This window comes from Crotalus tigris, unplaced genomic scaffold (genome assembly GCF_016545835.1).
Source record: "Crotalus tigris isolate CLP2741 ecotype Arizona unplaced genomic scaffold, ASM1654583v1 scf7180000017791.1120302, whole genome shotgun sequence".
NCBI lineage: Eukaryota > Metazoa > Chordata > Lepidosauria > Squamata > Viperidae > Crotalus > Crotalus tigris.
In genome coordinates, this window is record NW_024096638.1 from 946040 (window position 1) to 960439 (window position 14400).

Sequence of the window (14400 nt, forward strand, 5' to 3'; positions counted from 1 at the left end):
CGGAATGCGCGGGGCGGCCTCAGCCCTGCCGGGCGGCCAAGCAACACTTGGGAGGTTTTGCGAGGGAAAATGGCAGGAGTGCCGGAATGGGCCCCAGGAAGGCGCGGGCGGGGTATCTCAGGCTTCCGCGCCTGCCGCCTTCCTCGTTTTCCCAGGCTGCAGACAATTCGACCGGAGCCGCAGCGATGCAGCCAGTCCGCAGATTTTTTTTTTATTTTTGAGATTTCTCTGCGACGTAAAACCCGACGGTTCACTCCGGAAGGTCTCTATGCAGGAGGCCCCCGCTGGGCCCGCAAAGCTCCGAAGGGACCGGGGTTACTCAGATCCCCCTTTCGGTGCCAAAATGTCCCGAGAAGCGAGTCTCGGGGCTTCCGCCCTTTCCCTTCCCCCCCCCCTCAGGTTCCGGGAGAGGTCTCCGCCAAAGAGCCCGGAACTCCGCTCTGATCTGCCCGGCGGGAGAAGGTCGGAAGCGGCTGAACTGCCAGGCCGGGCGGGCCGGAAGAGCCCCCGCCCGGACCCTCCCGGGAGATGGACCTCCTTCCGCCCCGGAGTGGCCGGCCATGGAGGCGCTGCGGGAAGCGCTGCGGGAGGCGCTGGCGGGGCTGCCGAGAGGAGGAGGAGGCGGCGGGGAGGAGGAGGAGGGGGAGGCCTTCGACCGGGCTCGCTTCCGGGAGGCGCTGGGTGAGGTCGCGGCGGAGGGCGGGCGGGGGAGGGCAGGGCAGGGGCGGCCTCCGGTTCCCGGCCGGGCCTCCCTGACGCGGGTCTCGCTCTCCTCCCCTCGCAGCCGGAGCCTTCGGGGCCGCCTCGCGGGAAGCCACGCGGCTCAGCCTGGCCGCCGCCGCCGCCCGAAACTCCCAGGTGGGTCGCCCTCCCCCCCACCTCCTGGCTGGCGGCCCAGAGGCGGGGAGGGCAGGGGGCGCGCGCGTAGGGGGGGCAGAAGCCTGAGCGCCTCCCCCCCCCCGCCTGCGAGGTTGTGGTGCGGCCCCACTTCATGCTGAGCCTTCGCCCTGGGTGGGAGGCAGCTTTTCCCCTTGACTGGAGCGAGGCTGTTCTCCAGTCAGTTCCCCGTTTTAAGCTCAACTTGCTTTTTCCGGAGGGGGGGGGGAAGCGGGAAGCGGAGCATCCTTCACTGGTGCCCATAGTAGGGCCCCTCTAGCCATTGGAGGACCTGGATACACAGCCTTGTTGGGGACGGCAGCTTAACCTTGGCGGTTGGTTCCTTCTCCCCAGACATGCGAGAGGCTAAGCGAAGAGGTGCGCATTGCTGTCCTCGGAGCCGTCTCGGTGTCTCGCCAGCTCCCGCGAAGCCAAGGTCAGCAGCAGCATCAGTGCCGCCCCCCCCCCTTTAACAGCAGCGCAGAGAGCTTTCGGGCCATCGGCACTGACAGTTGGCCCTCCATCCCTTCTCTCAAGCTGGGGAGAGGCCCAGAGCTTCTCAGGGACGGCTGGAGGGGGCTGCTTTTATTCAGAGTTGCTTGTTAGGAGGAGTCTTGCTGCACTTTGCAAGTTAAGTGCTGCAGAGCTCCCTTTGCCTCTCCTAGGAAAGACCCTGAACAATGCTGTCCGCTGTGCCACGATCCAGGTGGTGGAGGGGATGATTCAGCTCACAGAGGTTATCCTTCGGACCCCCCAGGAGAGGTGAGCCTTCTCCCTCCATGGCTGCCCCTCTGCTTTCCCTCCCCAGAAAACTGCCCAGGAGGCTGAGTTGATGGGTGGGGTGGGGGGTCCTCGGCTGAGCCAAGCTCTCCTCCTGGCCCCAGCCTTCCAGCTGCATGCTGGCTGCAGGTCCCTGTCACGCCATTCCTCTTGCAGCCTGTCCCAGGAGCAACTTATCTCTACCGGAGGCGTCTGGGAGGCCTGCGACCGAGTTTCCTGCCTGCCGTCTGGTGAGTGGTGGGAGAGAGGTCCGGGCTAGCAGGCAGCCCCTGCTCTGGCCAGAGAATGGGCCCAGGCTGAGCCAGGGCTCCGGCCACACCCCCCCCAGAGTGCTCACCCCGTGTTCTCTCTGGTCAGACAACCTGGCAGCGGTCACGTTGGCCATCTCTTCCTGCCTGGAGCTTGTCAAGGACGCACTGGAGGAAATGGAGCAGGTGGGGAGAGAAGGGGGCTGCTTCGGGCTGCCTGGGGCAAAGGCCCAGCCACTGCCAGAGCTTGGGAGCAAAGAGAGGCCTTCTCCCCTGGCAAGAAGGAGGGGCAGCTATGCACGTGGGGAGCTTTGAGGCGGGCAGGGAGTGGGGCTGCTGGGCCTTTTAACTTGAAGACAGTGGGAAGCAGCCACGTAGGAGCAGCACCTGCATTTTATGATAAAATGGGTTGCAGCCTTCTTTTCTGTGAGTGAGCCCGTGGCAAGCCTTTAAAGACCCAGATGTGCTATTTAGCCCAGAAAGCTTCAACTCCAATAAAGAGTGATCAGAACTTGGCTTTGGTTTACCCTGAGATGCTCTTCTGCCTTCCAAAAATGCCCCCGTCAAAGTTTTGTCATTGGCCCCTCCTGTCAACTGGCAATCGCCTTCAAAGCCCCAGGGATCACGGGCAGCTGGCATGCTTACTACAAGCGGTTGCAAGCAATTATTTGAACAAATTGGGCTGTAGGTGGAGTGGAATGTAAGCCTTCTCTGGTCTGCCTAGTCCTTCCTACTGCCCAGACCCCACAGATGGGGAATCCGATTCTCGCTCTCGGAGTGGATCCTGTTTCCCCTCCTGTCTGTGGTGGTATCACGGCTTTCCAACAGAAAAGAATAGATCCCTGAGACCAGCCATTCCACAGACCTTCCCATTTGCACTTGATCTCCTCTTGGGGCCTGGCTGATTCCTCTGAGCCTTGGAATTCTGTCCCAGTCTTCACCATTGTGACCCCTCTTGGTTTCTTCAGGATGCCCAGGGTGACGCTTCTGCACCCTTGCAAGGCCATACCACATTGAAGGTGGTTGAGCCCCGAAGGTGCCCCCTTGGGTCCCCCCCCCCGCATGCTCAAAGTCCCACCCCCGGTTAGTGATTCTCCTGCAAGGGCTTCCCATGGCAGCCTTGGTGGCGTGTCTCCCCTCCCTCCCCCAGCTGCCCAGATGCTGCCATTCCCTCACACTGAAGCACTTTTGTGATAGGTTTGTGTTTGTGTTAGATGCAGGCTGAGGGAGGGGCTTCTCCCGGTGACCTGCTGGAGGATGAAATGCTGGGCTCTGCCCTTGCTTGGACCGATACCGAGCGGCAGCTGCTGGGCCCCTGCAAGGGGCTGGTGAAGGCCACCAAGGCTGGGCTGAAGAAATTGCTGGGGGCCATGAGAACCCACGGCAGAGCAGACACGGAGGAGCAGGTGGCTCAGCTGGATGCCCTGGCCGAGGCCGCAGCTGAGCTCAGCCCCAGGTGAGAGTCACCGAAGCCCCACAGAGCAGAGGAGGAGCACTGCCATCCCCGGCAGCAATGGGACCCACATGGCGAGGAGGGGACTCCTCCTGCCTCCAAGGAGTTCGCTGAAAGGTCAGGAGGTCGTTGCTGCATCTGCTCCCAACAATCACCCCTGCGAGACCCAACTTGCCTGAGAGACTCTGCATTGTGCTGGCCGTGTTTGTGCTGACCCCGTGCTGCTTTTGTGTTCTGTGTTTTAGTGTGGACGAACTGGTGCTTGGCCTCTGCCCGCCCGTGAACCAGCTCACTCTGCGGCTGAATGCAAGTTGGTCCAGGAGAGACTTGGGTGGCGTCTTCCTAGCTGCCCAGACCTGTGGGACGCCCGGTGTGATTACTCCCCTCGGTCCTCCCCACGGAGGGCGTCTCAGCTGAGAGGGTCACCCCAGGCTGCTTTGGGGCCACCTGCAAGGGAAACGGAGCAAGCCTGTCCCACAGTCCTGAGAGTCTGCCTTTGGGGAAGGACCCAGCGGAGGAGAGCCTCTCCTCCCCATGGGCCTGGGCAGCCAGGATATGTCAGCGAGGATCCCTGGAGGCAGGCTGTTAATCACAGCTAAAGCCCCCGGGGACCCTTGGCAGGGTGTGCTTTTGGGGGGGGAGCCTCATGGTTGCTAGGCTCCTTGCTCACTTGCTGATCCCTTTTCAGGCTGGGAAACTGGCTTCGGTGCTAATGAGGATGCTGGAAATCGCCAGGTGAGGGAAACCGGTTCTGGACTTGCCCTGGGTCTCCAGGGAGTGTCTCTCTGGGTCAGTTGCCTGGAGGCCAGGCTGGCAGGCGGCCGACTTTCCATCCCGGCAGAGGAGCCTGAGCTGCCTGCTGGGCTGGGCTGGGCAGGGCAGGGAGCCGAGTCCGTCCCTTCAGGGCTGCCATCTCGTTTCCCGCAGGACGAGCCACGTCTGCCCTCCCTCCGAAGGGAGCTGGGTGCAGTTCCTGGCTGGAGCAGTGGATCACAACCTGGGCAAGATCAAGGACTCCACCCAAGGCCTGCTGGGAGACCCTGGCCCGGCAGGGGAGGGTCTGTGCGTGGGAGATGCTCGGCCGAAGGAGCAGCCGTAGCACTTCTGTTCCAACTGCGGGCAGTAAAGGACCCTTGGCCTTTGTGCAAGAAGCTTGGAATGCTTGCAGTGTGGTTATTTTTCTAGCACAAGCACACACACACACACGGCTCCGGTTCCAGAGAGGCTGTGACTTGGCACGGAAGCGGTGACCTAAGTGGCAAGGACAGGGGTGGTGAGGGTGGGCAGGGGCACGTGCAGAGGACCAGGGGGCCTGGGTCTCCAGTTTTCCACCCCATCCTTCCTAGCTGACCAGGGGCAGCTACCAGGTGGGGTGGTCAGTTGTGGCTCTGGCCCACCAGAGGACCCGGAGTGGCTCCCTGCTGGCCTTCTCCTTGTGGGGGCAGCTCCTCGGGGAAGGCAGCGCCCAGTGGCCGGGGGAGCTGGAGGGGACGGTCCAGGGGCGGGTTTGGCCTTCTGTAGCCCCGGCAGGGGAGGGTCTGTGTGGCATGACTGCCTTTGCTCTGGGTGGGGCGGGGGGAATCGCCACAGGAGCCCTCCGCTCAGAACCTTGAGCTCCACTGCAGGATCGGCGGGCATCAGCTTTTGTCCAGACTCTCCTTGCTTGGGATTTTATTTCTGTGGCTGTTTTGACATCTGCGTTGTAACAGGAGCCTTTTGTGTATGAAATCAAAGGTAAAACACAGCCCTTTGCCTTGCTCACCCCCCTTCAGCACCTCAGTGCTGTTCTGCCCCCCCCCCCGTCCCACTCCTTATCTCCCCTGACTTGGGGGAGGGCCCCCCTCTTGGGAGAGAATTGTTCCCTTCCCATCACCCACCACATCACCCTAAAGCCGAAAGTTCCCCTGAAGGCACTGAACGTCCAGAAGCTGGGGAGAGAGCCTTCGTTTGCAGCCAGTGCAGTGGTGAGGTCTCCCACAGCTTCACGTGGACTCTGCCTGGGGGTCTTGGAGAAGCTGCTCCCGAGAAAAGACCCCATCAGTGCAACAGTCAGTTTATTAAGTGCGTTGAAGGGGGGTGGGGGGGCGGTTGAGGCTGCTCCTGTCCTGATGCAGCCCCTCCGTGGCCATGGCTAAGGCAGCCAGCCTGTCCTCCAGCCACCTTCGGCCACCTGCACCTGCTTGTGTCCCTTCAGGGGGGGGAAGAGGCTGCTCCGGAGTGTGAGGTGCAGCTGCCGCGGCCCACTCTTGTAGGGGATCAGCTGGAGGGTGAGGCTAGCTTGCTGTCCAGCAGGCAGGAAGCCCAACCTGGGGGGGGCAAAGGCAGGGGCTTGGTGCCGTCCTCCATTGCTCTAGCAGAGAAAGCCACCTCCCCACCCTGCAGTTCCCCAGCCCGAGGATCGGAAGAGCAGGCCTCCCACGCCAGAGCGTTTCCTCCCTCGCTCCGGGGCAGCTGCTGAGGGCCACTCTCGCCCTGTCTGGCTCTCTCCGGGGCCTTTGGAGGCGCAAAACAGGCCTGGCCAGAATCCAGCAGCAGCCAAGGAGCCTCTGGCACCTTCCAGAGGAAGTGCCCCACCCGCTTTCTGGGCCGCCCTCAGTAAGTGCCCCTGGCAACTGGGTGGCCTTGGCTGGGGCGGGTGGCTGCTCTCTGCCTAGCAGCTCCTAGAGGGGCTCAACAGGCAGCGCGGGGGGTTCCGCGTTTCTGCCCAGCTCTGCTGCACCTTTCCTAGAATCCGAAGGGGCGTGGAGCTCCCCTCTCATCTGCCGGGAGACAGCTAGGCAAGTCCAGACATGGCTGCTCTCACACTGACACAACATGCGCACGGGATTGTGCAGTGCAGAAAGGGAAGACCACCCCTGCCCGTGCAGCATTCCTAAGGAGACAGTTGCCCCCCCATTCCAGGCAGAGCTGCAGCAGCCCCCCCCCCCAGCCCAGCCCACTCACTCTATCTGGGCTTGGCCTCGCACCAGGCCGGCACCCTCCACGGTCAGGAGGCCATCACTGACGGCTTCACTCAGGGGGTTGGCAAACTGCACTCGGAACTGGAAGGGCCGATGCAGCACCACGGGGGACAACACCTGCGCCATGGGGGGGGGAGAGAATGGGGGATTAGAAAGTCAGGAGCAGCATGGCCCCCCACAGAAATGCTGAGCAGCTCTGCTGGGGTGGGGGGGAATCAGCGTGTGGGGAGGTCACCTACATGAATCAGGACGGGGGGAGTGGCCACCGTGATGGTCTTTTCTGCCAGGGCCTTCTGCCAGGTGGTGTTCTCCTCCCCTATGGCCACCACCCGGATCTGCTTGTCCTCCGGGAGGTGCCGGCTATACTGCCGGTAGGAGATGTGCCAGGGAATGCGCTTTTCTGCGGAAATAAGGTAGGTAGCCGGGGCGAGAGCCGGGCCGTCCCTGAGCCACCCGACCACCCGCAGCTGCCCCCCGCCTTACCTTCCTTGGGGCTGAAGGACAGGTACAGGGTGTCTTGCCAGAAGGGCACCAGGGGGTGCCCGTTATGCAGCACCGACTGGGCGCTCAGGCTCAGCTTCAGCTCCTTGGAGGCAAACTCCAGGTTGCGGGCCAGGAGGGTGAGGTGGATGTCCTGGCCGATCTCCGGACTCTCCACCAGCTGAAGGTGGAGGTACATCTGAGCCCCCGTGGGGGGGTCCCGGCGCCGGCCCTCTGGGAGAGCCGGAAGGGCGCTGGTGCTGCTTCTGATGGGGCCGAAGGGCTGGCTGCGCATGAGGGCCTTCAGGAACACCTGGCGCTCGCCCAGGGAGCCTGTGGAGGGAGAGGGGGCTGCCTGAGGAGGCCGGGAGCAGGGGCTGCCCAGGGCAAAGGAGAGGAGGAGGAAGGGGGGGTCCCAAGCAGGGACACCTCCAAAAGGCCAGCAAGCTGACTGAGGGGCCGTAAGCAGCAGCCTCCGGCCCAACCTCATCCTAAATCCTTGACTGAGGGGTCTCCCTCCTACTCTCTTTCCGCCTGATTCTGTCTGGAAATTAATCGTGTGCTTTTATGTCACGATGCTGGCAAGTTATAAAGGCCCATCTAGCAGCCTCTTGGTCCAGGTTCTGCCCCACTACTTATGGGAGAGGGAGTGTTCAGGGGGGGGAGGCTGCCAGTGCTGGGGTTGCTGTCATGGTAAAGCAAGGCTTGGAGGAACTGTAATAGGCCGGGCGAGGCCATCGGGCTGGGAGGAACACGGCCACCCTGGACGGCTCCAGGAAGCCCTGCTGAGTGTTTCAGGGTGGCTGGCAGCTATAGATTTCGTTCATTGATAGAGTGCCCAACTCCTTGACTATCCTGGGCAGCCTACATGGCAAACTGTGCATGCAAAGGTCTGAAAAAAAACAATCCAGGAGAATGCTTGGGGGGGGGGTCACCTCATTCCCCAAAGCCCCTGAAGACAGGGCAAGAAGCCACAGATGGAAGATTATTAAAGAGACCCAGCCGAGAACTAAGAGGAAATTCCCCGATAGTGAGAACCGTTAATCCATGGAACAGCTTGCCTCGGGGAGTTGTGGGTGCTCCATCACTGGAGGGTTTCAAGCATTTCAACAGCCATTTGTCCAGAGTGGCCCAGGGTCTCCTGCTCAAGCAGGGGGTCCCCCTCCCACTCTGTCACCCACTCCACCCCGAGGCCTGGGCTTAGAGGCTGCTTAAATCGGGGCAGAGAGGGGTTGTGTGAAGCTCAAGGGGCCAGAGGTACCTTCCTGGTGCTTGTAGGTGTGGGTGATGTCTTCTCGCTCATCACTTCCCACGGCCTTGGTGCTGATGTAGTTCCCCACGGCGCTTGGGTTCCACTGGAGTTTTTCCCTTCTTGTCCCAGAGAGCAGCCAAACCACCCGGTCCGCATTCACCATGGAGAACACAAAGGGGGTGTCGTAGCGCAGGTGGATATCGCCGTTCCGGATAGCTCTGACGGGTGATGGGCCACAGCGGTACAGGCCTGCCAAAAGGGAGAGAGAGAGGAAGGGTCGAGATGGACGCACACCAGCCTGACCAAGCCCAGTCAGAGAACAGAGCCGGTTACCATTGCTGGACTCCTGTGGTGTGGCATCCAAGACTTGCCAGCCATCGTACCCAGGGGGCAGATCCCTGCGCACCATCCAGCATTCATTCCAGACATGGAAGTTCCTGCCACACAAGTAGAGGGAGGGAATTGTCACAGGTAGCCGGCAGCCCTCTTGCAAACCTCAACCCCGCTGGTGGGGGACACCCCCATGAATCCACCCCCATAGTTGTCTCCCCCTCTTTCTATGAATTTATCTACTCTCTTTTCCAGCCTGCAAGAAAGAGGTCTCCTCTGAGCCTCCCACCCTTCTGTTCCTGTGGAGGCCTCATGGGTGAAAGGGAGGGGGAGAACATCTCCAAGACTGCTGCTTGCTTCATTTCCCAAGCCCCTGCAGGGCAGCCCAGCCACACAGAGGCCAGCCTGGCCCCGGAGCGCTGTCCAAAGCCATGGGGTGAAGGAGCCACCCACCAGATGCTGTCCTTGCTCTCCCGGGGTAGCAGCTGCCCAGTGTTGTCATAGAAGACGTCGATAACCAGGTTGCCATCCTTCTCGTGACCCGAGTCAAAGTTCGTCACCACACGGGTTGGGATCCCCAGGCTGCGCATGACTGGGGAGAGAGGGATTCGGTGCACCGTGCAGCTCAAAGGGCAAAGCTCCCTCCGTCCTCCTCTGTATGTCTGCAAGGGGTCCTGCCCTCCCCCCAATTGCTCCCCACAACATATCAGTCCTGGAGCATTTGCAACCATCGTCTGTGGGTGCAGGGATTCCAAGGTTCCCGAAGGGTTGTGGAGGGGCCAGGGGTGCCCAAGTGAAGGGGTTCACACGGCCGTGCCAGCCTCAGCCCGCCTTGCATGAGAGATAGCTCTCTTAGCCGAAGAGAAGGTGGGAAGACTCTGAAAAACTGACCCAGGTTAAGAGCTTCTGGGTGAGCCTGCATCCCAGCAGCCAAGGCTCACAGGGAGACAAGGTGAAGATATTTCCTTCCTCCTCCCGGGATTTGTCCAAAGAAATTGGTTTAGGGACACCAAGGGAGATTGCCCCTGCCCACACACACCATCTGGTGGGGGAGGTGTGGCGTGCTAGCGACTGCCCCCAGCCCTACCTGTGCACATCACAGCTGCAAAGACCCAGCACTGCCCGTACTTGACCGGCTGCCCTCCGGAGCGGTACCACTTCTTGAGGATGGGGGTGCTGCTGCTCCACTCGCTGGGTCGGGTGCCCCCAGAATAGTCCTCGCCCCAATTGCCCAGGAGGACCCCGGAGTCGTCATTGCTGTTGACCTGGAGAGGAGGAAAGAGGTGGGAGCTCGCAGCCCTGAGAGAGAAGGAGGACCCCCTTCTAGGTTGGCACCCGGATGCCCCAGTCAGTGGCCGGGGTGCCCAGGGCACAGCTCTTACCATGGCGCTCAACACCCGGCTGACATAGACCGGGCTGCTGCGCAGGGCAGAATCCTGCGCTGGGTGGTGCTGGAACTGCAGGTTGCTTTCCAGCAGCTTCAGGCAGATGCTGACCGTCTCTTCATCGAACTACAGGAGAGAAATGAAGCTGAGTGGGCCGGGATGGGGCAAGCGTCCAGTTTGGCTGCCACCATTAAAACGGCAGGGGGAGTTGAGGAGGGCCCCCCATTGAACTGCGATGCAACAGCCCGGTGGGAGAAGGGCTCCCAGTACCTGGCCGTAGTTCCAGGGACCTGGGTGGATCCAGTTCCTGTTTCCGTGGAAGATGACGCCGTGCTCGTTCATCACATATTCCTGCCTCTCGGCCTCGCTTTCCAGGTAGACGTCGTCTTCTGTGCAGTGGAGGGAGAAGGGTTTTCTCTCCTGCTCCCCCAATTATTTTAGGTTCCCCAAAAGGACCAAATAAGCTTCTCCCTCCTTTTGGGGGGACACCCCCCCAGTCACAGCCTCTTAGTGTCTCTCTCTGGAGCCAAAGCTGCCTATGCGGCACACAGGGCCCATCTAGGAGAGAGCCCTGGGGTGCTCTAAGCCTTGATATCTCCTGGTGGTCTTCCTTCCAAGGACCAATCAGGCGCAGGCCTGCTCAGTTCAGTCCAGGCATTGGAGGGTGGCTGTGGCCTTGAAAGGCAGGGGGAGAGGGCCCCGGCAGTGGAGGAAGCGGCCCCAGTACCTGGACACCAGGCATTGAAGAGGAGGAGGATCTCGCCCAGCTGGAAGGAGGACGACGCGCCCTGGCCGGAGTCAAAGTGGACGTTCAGCTGGTACTGCCCAACAAGGGCCTCTGCAGGAGCCCAGATGGTGACATCTGTGGACTGGGGGCCGCTGGGCACTGCGCTTGCTCTCCAGGCCTCCCTGCTGTGCTGCTGGCTCAGACTCACCAGGAAGATGGCCCTCTCCGGCCCTGGTCCTGGGGGGAGAAGGGGCCACCAGTGGACTCTTCTGTTTCCACTCTGGAGGAGGACGGGCAAGGGAGCGCCTGGACCCGTCTCTCTCGCTGCTTGTGTGGGCCAAGCTTGCCGTGCCATCTGAGGGCAGCCTCCCCATCAGGGGAAGTGGGGGGAGCCCAGGAACCGTTAAGCAAAGAGAGACTCAGATGCTCCTCTAAGGTCAGCCTGTTTCACACTGGGGGGGGGCCTTTGTGCTCCAGAGGGAAGCCAGCCAGCCAGACCAGCCCAGCTGGATGGTCAGCATTCCGTTGACCGGCTCTGCCTCATGCAGATCAAGGGGGGCCTCTACCTACACCCAAGGAATGGCCAGTGGCCCCCCGGCTGGCCTCTGCCCCCCTTTCTTCCTTGGCCCTTGAATTGAGCACCCCCTACTCCGAGATGGCAGCACTGCCACTGCTGCGGTGCCGGGGTCAAAATTGGGAAATTCCTTCCTTGGCCCTAATCTTGAGATATTGGCACAGGATGGCTGAGCCAAAGTGACATGTCCCCCTCAGCCTCAGGAAAACGGGGGCAACCTTACAGGCCCCGGGTAAAAGAAAGACCCATGGCAACCGCCAGAGACCCATAGCAGGTGGGGGCATTCTGGCCATTGCCCAGGGATGGCCACTGCAGGGAGTGGGCAGAGCACCCCTCCTGCCCAAATTCACAGCTGCCTGAGGAATTCCCCAACCCGCAGCTCCGATGGGTTTGCCAAACGGCTGCCCGCAATCAGGACACCTACAGTATAAATCAACACTGACGGTTGCCAAATTGGGGCTCAGCAAAGGGTGGGGTGGAGGGAGCCAGACAAAGAAACCATATTTGTACAAGAGGCTTTTATTTGTACCACGAGAGAAGCTCTGAAGAGGTTCCTGATCGGGTAAGGAAACATCTGCCAGCAAAGTTGAGAGGGCAGCCGGACTCCGCCGCTCACCCTGAGCTAACAGAAACTCCCTCCAGCCGGATGGGGCTCACTTGGCGATTCTGGGAGACGCATTTGGGTGACAGGCGACCCCAGCGAGGGAGGACTCTTTGGGGCTGCTGTTGGCGAGTGAGTCCATCGAGCGTGAACCCCCTTTAGGCCTCGGTGATCTCCCGTCCCGTCTCCCCCCAAGGGAGCCAGACCAGATCCCTCGGCGAGGTCTTCTGCCGGCAAGGTGCGGGTGGCTGATCCGGCCAGCCCTTCCTCAGAGTTTTGGCTCAAGCGATCCTCTGGTTCTCACCTTCGATGCGCAGAGCCAAGTCTTGGCCACGCTCACCAGGTAGTCCCCGCCGCCTGTTCCTGGGCAGTTTCCTCGCTCCCCCTCCACTGACACAGTCACACACCTCGCCCCAGAAGCTTTGCGGCAACCTCTGTGCAGCCTACTCAGCTTGGAGTTGGCTCCGTTTCCCCTGGACCTCCTGGGCAGAGCCCGGCCACCGGGAGGAAGCCTTCGCTCCCTGCTCCCGGGAGAGACTTTGCCTGGGGACTTAACGTGGGGGGAGGCACCACCCACCGGCTGTCACTCCCAACAACCCACACACACACTTCTGGACCCAGGCGGACATCAGCGGAAGCAGCCTTTGTGCCACTTGGTCCGCAGGGGGGGCTTTGCAGTGGGGAGGTGGAGGGGCTCCCCCGGAGGAGTGCCCTGCAGTGAGGAGAAGCCCCTCTGGCTGGGTCTCGGTGGGGAAGCAGCAACCAGCATGGATGCCTGGCTTGGGATCCCCCCTCTCCCCCCTTACCTGTCTCTGCAACCAGGTACAGGGAATCAAACCCCGGCTCGTAGTTCCTGGAGTGGAAGTGGAGGGTGAGGGTGAAGGGCTGTCCCCTCCGCACAGCCAGCTGCCCACTGCTCATCTCGGCCGTATGGTGCCTGTGGGTGTTCTCCAGGCCATGCCAGTCCACAAAGGCTAGCTGCAGCTCTGTGGGGCACAGTGGGGAGTGAGGGGCCCTGGGGCAGAGCTGGGCTCCCTTCATCACCACGGCCCCTCTGCCTGCGCCGAGCCTCCCTACCTCCAGCCATGCTGCTCCTGCTGCTGCCGGGCTCTTCTGGCGGATGCCTGCAGGCGGCATCTGGCAGGAGCCAAGGAGGCTCCAGGCGTGGCACTCTGGGCATGGCCCATTCACCTTCCTGCTCCGTCACCAACTTGCTGGCACAGCAGCTCCCACCCAAGAGCTGCCTGGGCGTGGGCGCAGTTCACACTTGCTGAAAAGGCACGTCAACACACTTTGTGTGTGAGAGAGAGGAAGCCCAGGGACCCAGGGAGGGTGGGGGCACAATTAAGAGTCGTGTGTGCCCTTCTTCCCTCCCTCCCTCCCTGTGGGCGGACCAGGATGGCGAGGAGCCTCTCTGCCAGTCCGGGCCGTGGCTCCCTGCGGCCTTTGGGCCGTGGCCCCTGGAGCAGCCTCGGGAGTCTTGAGACGCTTCGGGCCCTTCCTCGCACTGGGGACACCTTGGCTTGGTTGGCCTTCCCCACCAGACAGCCTGATCTGGTGGATCCACAAGGCCCCACCTCCCCCTCCCCCCACCGCTTACTTGGGGGCAGCCTTAACCAGCTTCCTCTCCGGCCTGCTTCCCCCCCCCCCAATACTTCCATGGTGGCCAGCCCCCCCCCGCACCCGAGCCCTCCTTCTCAGCTGCTTCTTTCTTCTCTTTTTCTTCAGGAAAGCAGCCCGAGGGGCCCAGCGTGAGCTGGTCCTTCTGGCCCCAGAGTGGTCCTCCCATCTGGAGGAAAGAACAGATCAAAACAAGTGCAAGGGATGAAAGGGGGGGGCACATCAGCGTTTGGAAAAAATGGCCAATTGGAGTTGCTCCCGGTGCCACCAGGCCCTTCCAACCACAAGCCCCTCAGTCTAGTCACCGAGGGGCTGCTCCCTCCTGCCTTCTCTGGCTCTCAACTCTGCCCCATCTGCCTGCCCTCTCATCACTCCCCTCCCGCCCCCAGAGCGGGGTCTCCCGGCCAGAGCCCTCCTGAGAGCCTTCAGCCTCTCTGGGCAGCTTGAGGTCTCCCACACCAGCCGGGCAGGATGTTCTGAGCAGGAGCCTTTCACACCTGGGGGAGGGGGAGGGGGAGGGAAGACCCTTCCCCCTCAGCACAGCTAGGGGGCATCATCAGCGCCAGACAGGGTGGGCTTGCCTCCCTGTTCCCCTACAGAGGCTTGCCCGACCAGCGTGGGTGGGGCTGGGGTGTTCAATCCCTTCTCTCTTGGTTCATCTTTAGAAGCAGCTTCTGTCTCCCCCAGTGAGAAGCATTTGGGGGGGGGGAGTCCTTGGAGAGGAGAGAAGCGCCCCCCCCCCATCTGCCTTCTGCAGGAAGTTTTGCATCTGGCTCGCATTCCCCCCCATCACCTCTTTCCCAAGCCCCAGATGTTCTCACCTGGCCTGGGGGAAGGCCGAAGCCCCCAGCCTCCTCTGCGCTGGGGGGGCGTGATGCTGGTGGAGTCAGGCCAGCCCCTTTTCGCCCCAGAGTGGGCCCTGTTCAGGGCCGCCACACACGGTGACCTCTTTATGGAGTTCTTTCCCAGGAGGGGGCGCTAGTTCCAGAAGAAAAACAACTCAGAAATAACCAACACAGTGCAATCACTACCAAGCATCGCTACAGCACACAAACAGTTAAAGCCCTTCAAAGCACCTTAAGTAAACCCAAAAACCCAGCAGCCCAAGGAGAGA

The 14400-nt window shown here is 61.7% G+C and overlaps 2 protein-coding genes across 3 annotated transcripts; one reads left to right on the top strand and one right to left on the bottom strand.

Annotated features, from left to right (window-relative positions):
- The first annotated feature begins 407 nt into the window (after nt 1-407).
- CCNDBP1 (cyclin D1 binding protein 1) lies at nt 408-4508 on the top strand. Of its 2 annotated transcripts, none has more exons than XM_039342445.1 (10): nt 408-681; nt 785-858; nt 1231-1312; nt 1542-1638; nt 1813-1886; nt 2014-2090; nt 3119-3360; nt 3603-3663; nt 4046-4092; nt 4285-4508. In XM_039342445.1, the coding sequence occupies exons 1-10, from the start codon at nt 561-563 to the stop codon at nt 4454-4456; spliced, it is 1047 nt and encodes a 348-aa protein (XP_039198379.1). In that variant the 5' UTR covers nt 408-560; the 3' UTR covers nt 4457-4508. The 2 variants fall into 2 exon arrangements, with proteins under 2 accessions (XP_039198379.1, XP_039198380.1); XM_039342446.1 differs by having other exon boundaries at nt 3125-3360.
- Nucleotides 4509-5212: 704 nt separating this feature from the next.
- LOC120307570 (protein-glutamine gamma-glutamyltransferase 5-like) lies at nt 5213-12765 on the bottom strand. The gene is made up of 13 exons (XM_039342441.1): nt 12744-12765; nt 12473-12652; nt 10492-10728; nt 10035-10153; nt 9762-9890; nt 9467-9644; nt 8833-8971; nt 8383-8486; nt 8059-8298; nt 6801-7130; nt 6557-6717; nt 6301-6434; nt 5213-5663 (listed from the first exon to the last, which is right to left on the bottom strand). The coding sequence occupies exons 1-13, from the start codon at nt 12751-12753 to the stop codon at nt 5489-5491; spliced, it is 2136 nt and encodes a 711-aa protein (XP_039198375.1). The 5' UTR covers nt 12754-12765; the 3' UTR covers nt 5213-5488.
- Between the last annotated feature and the right edge of the window lie 1635 nt (nt 12766-14400).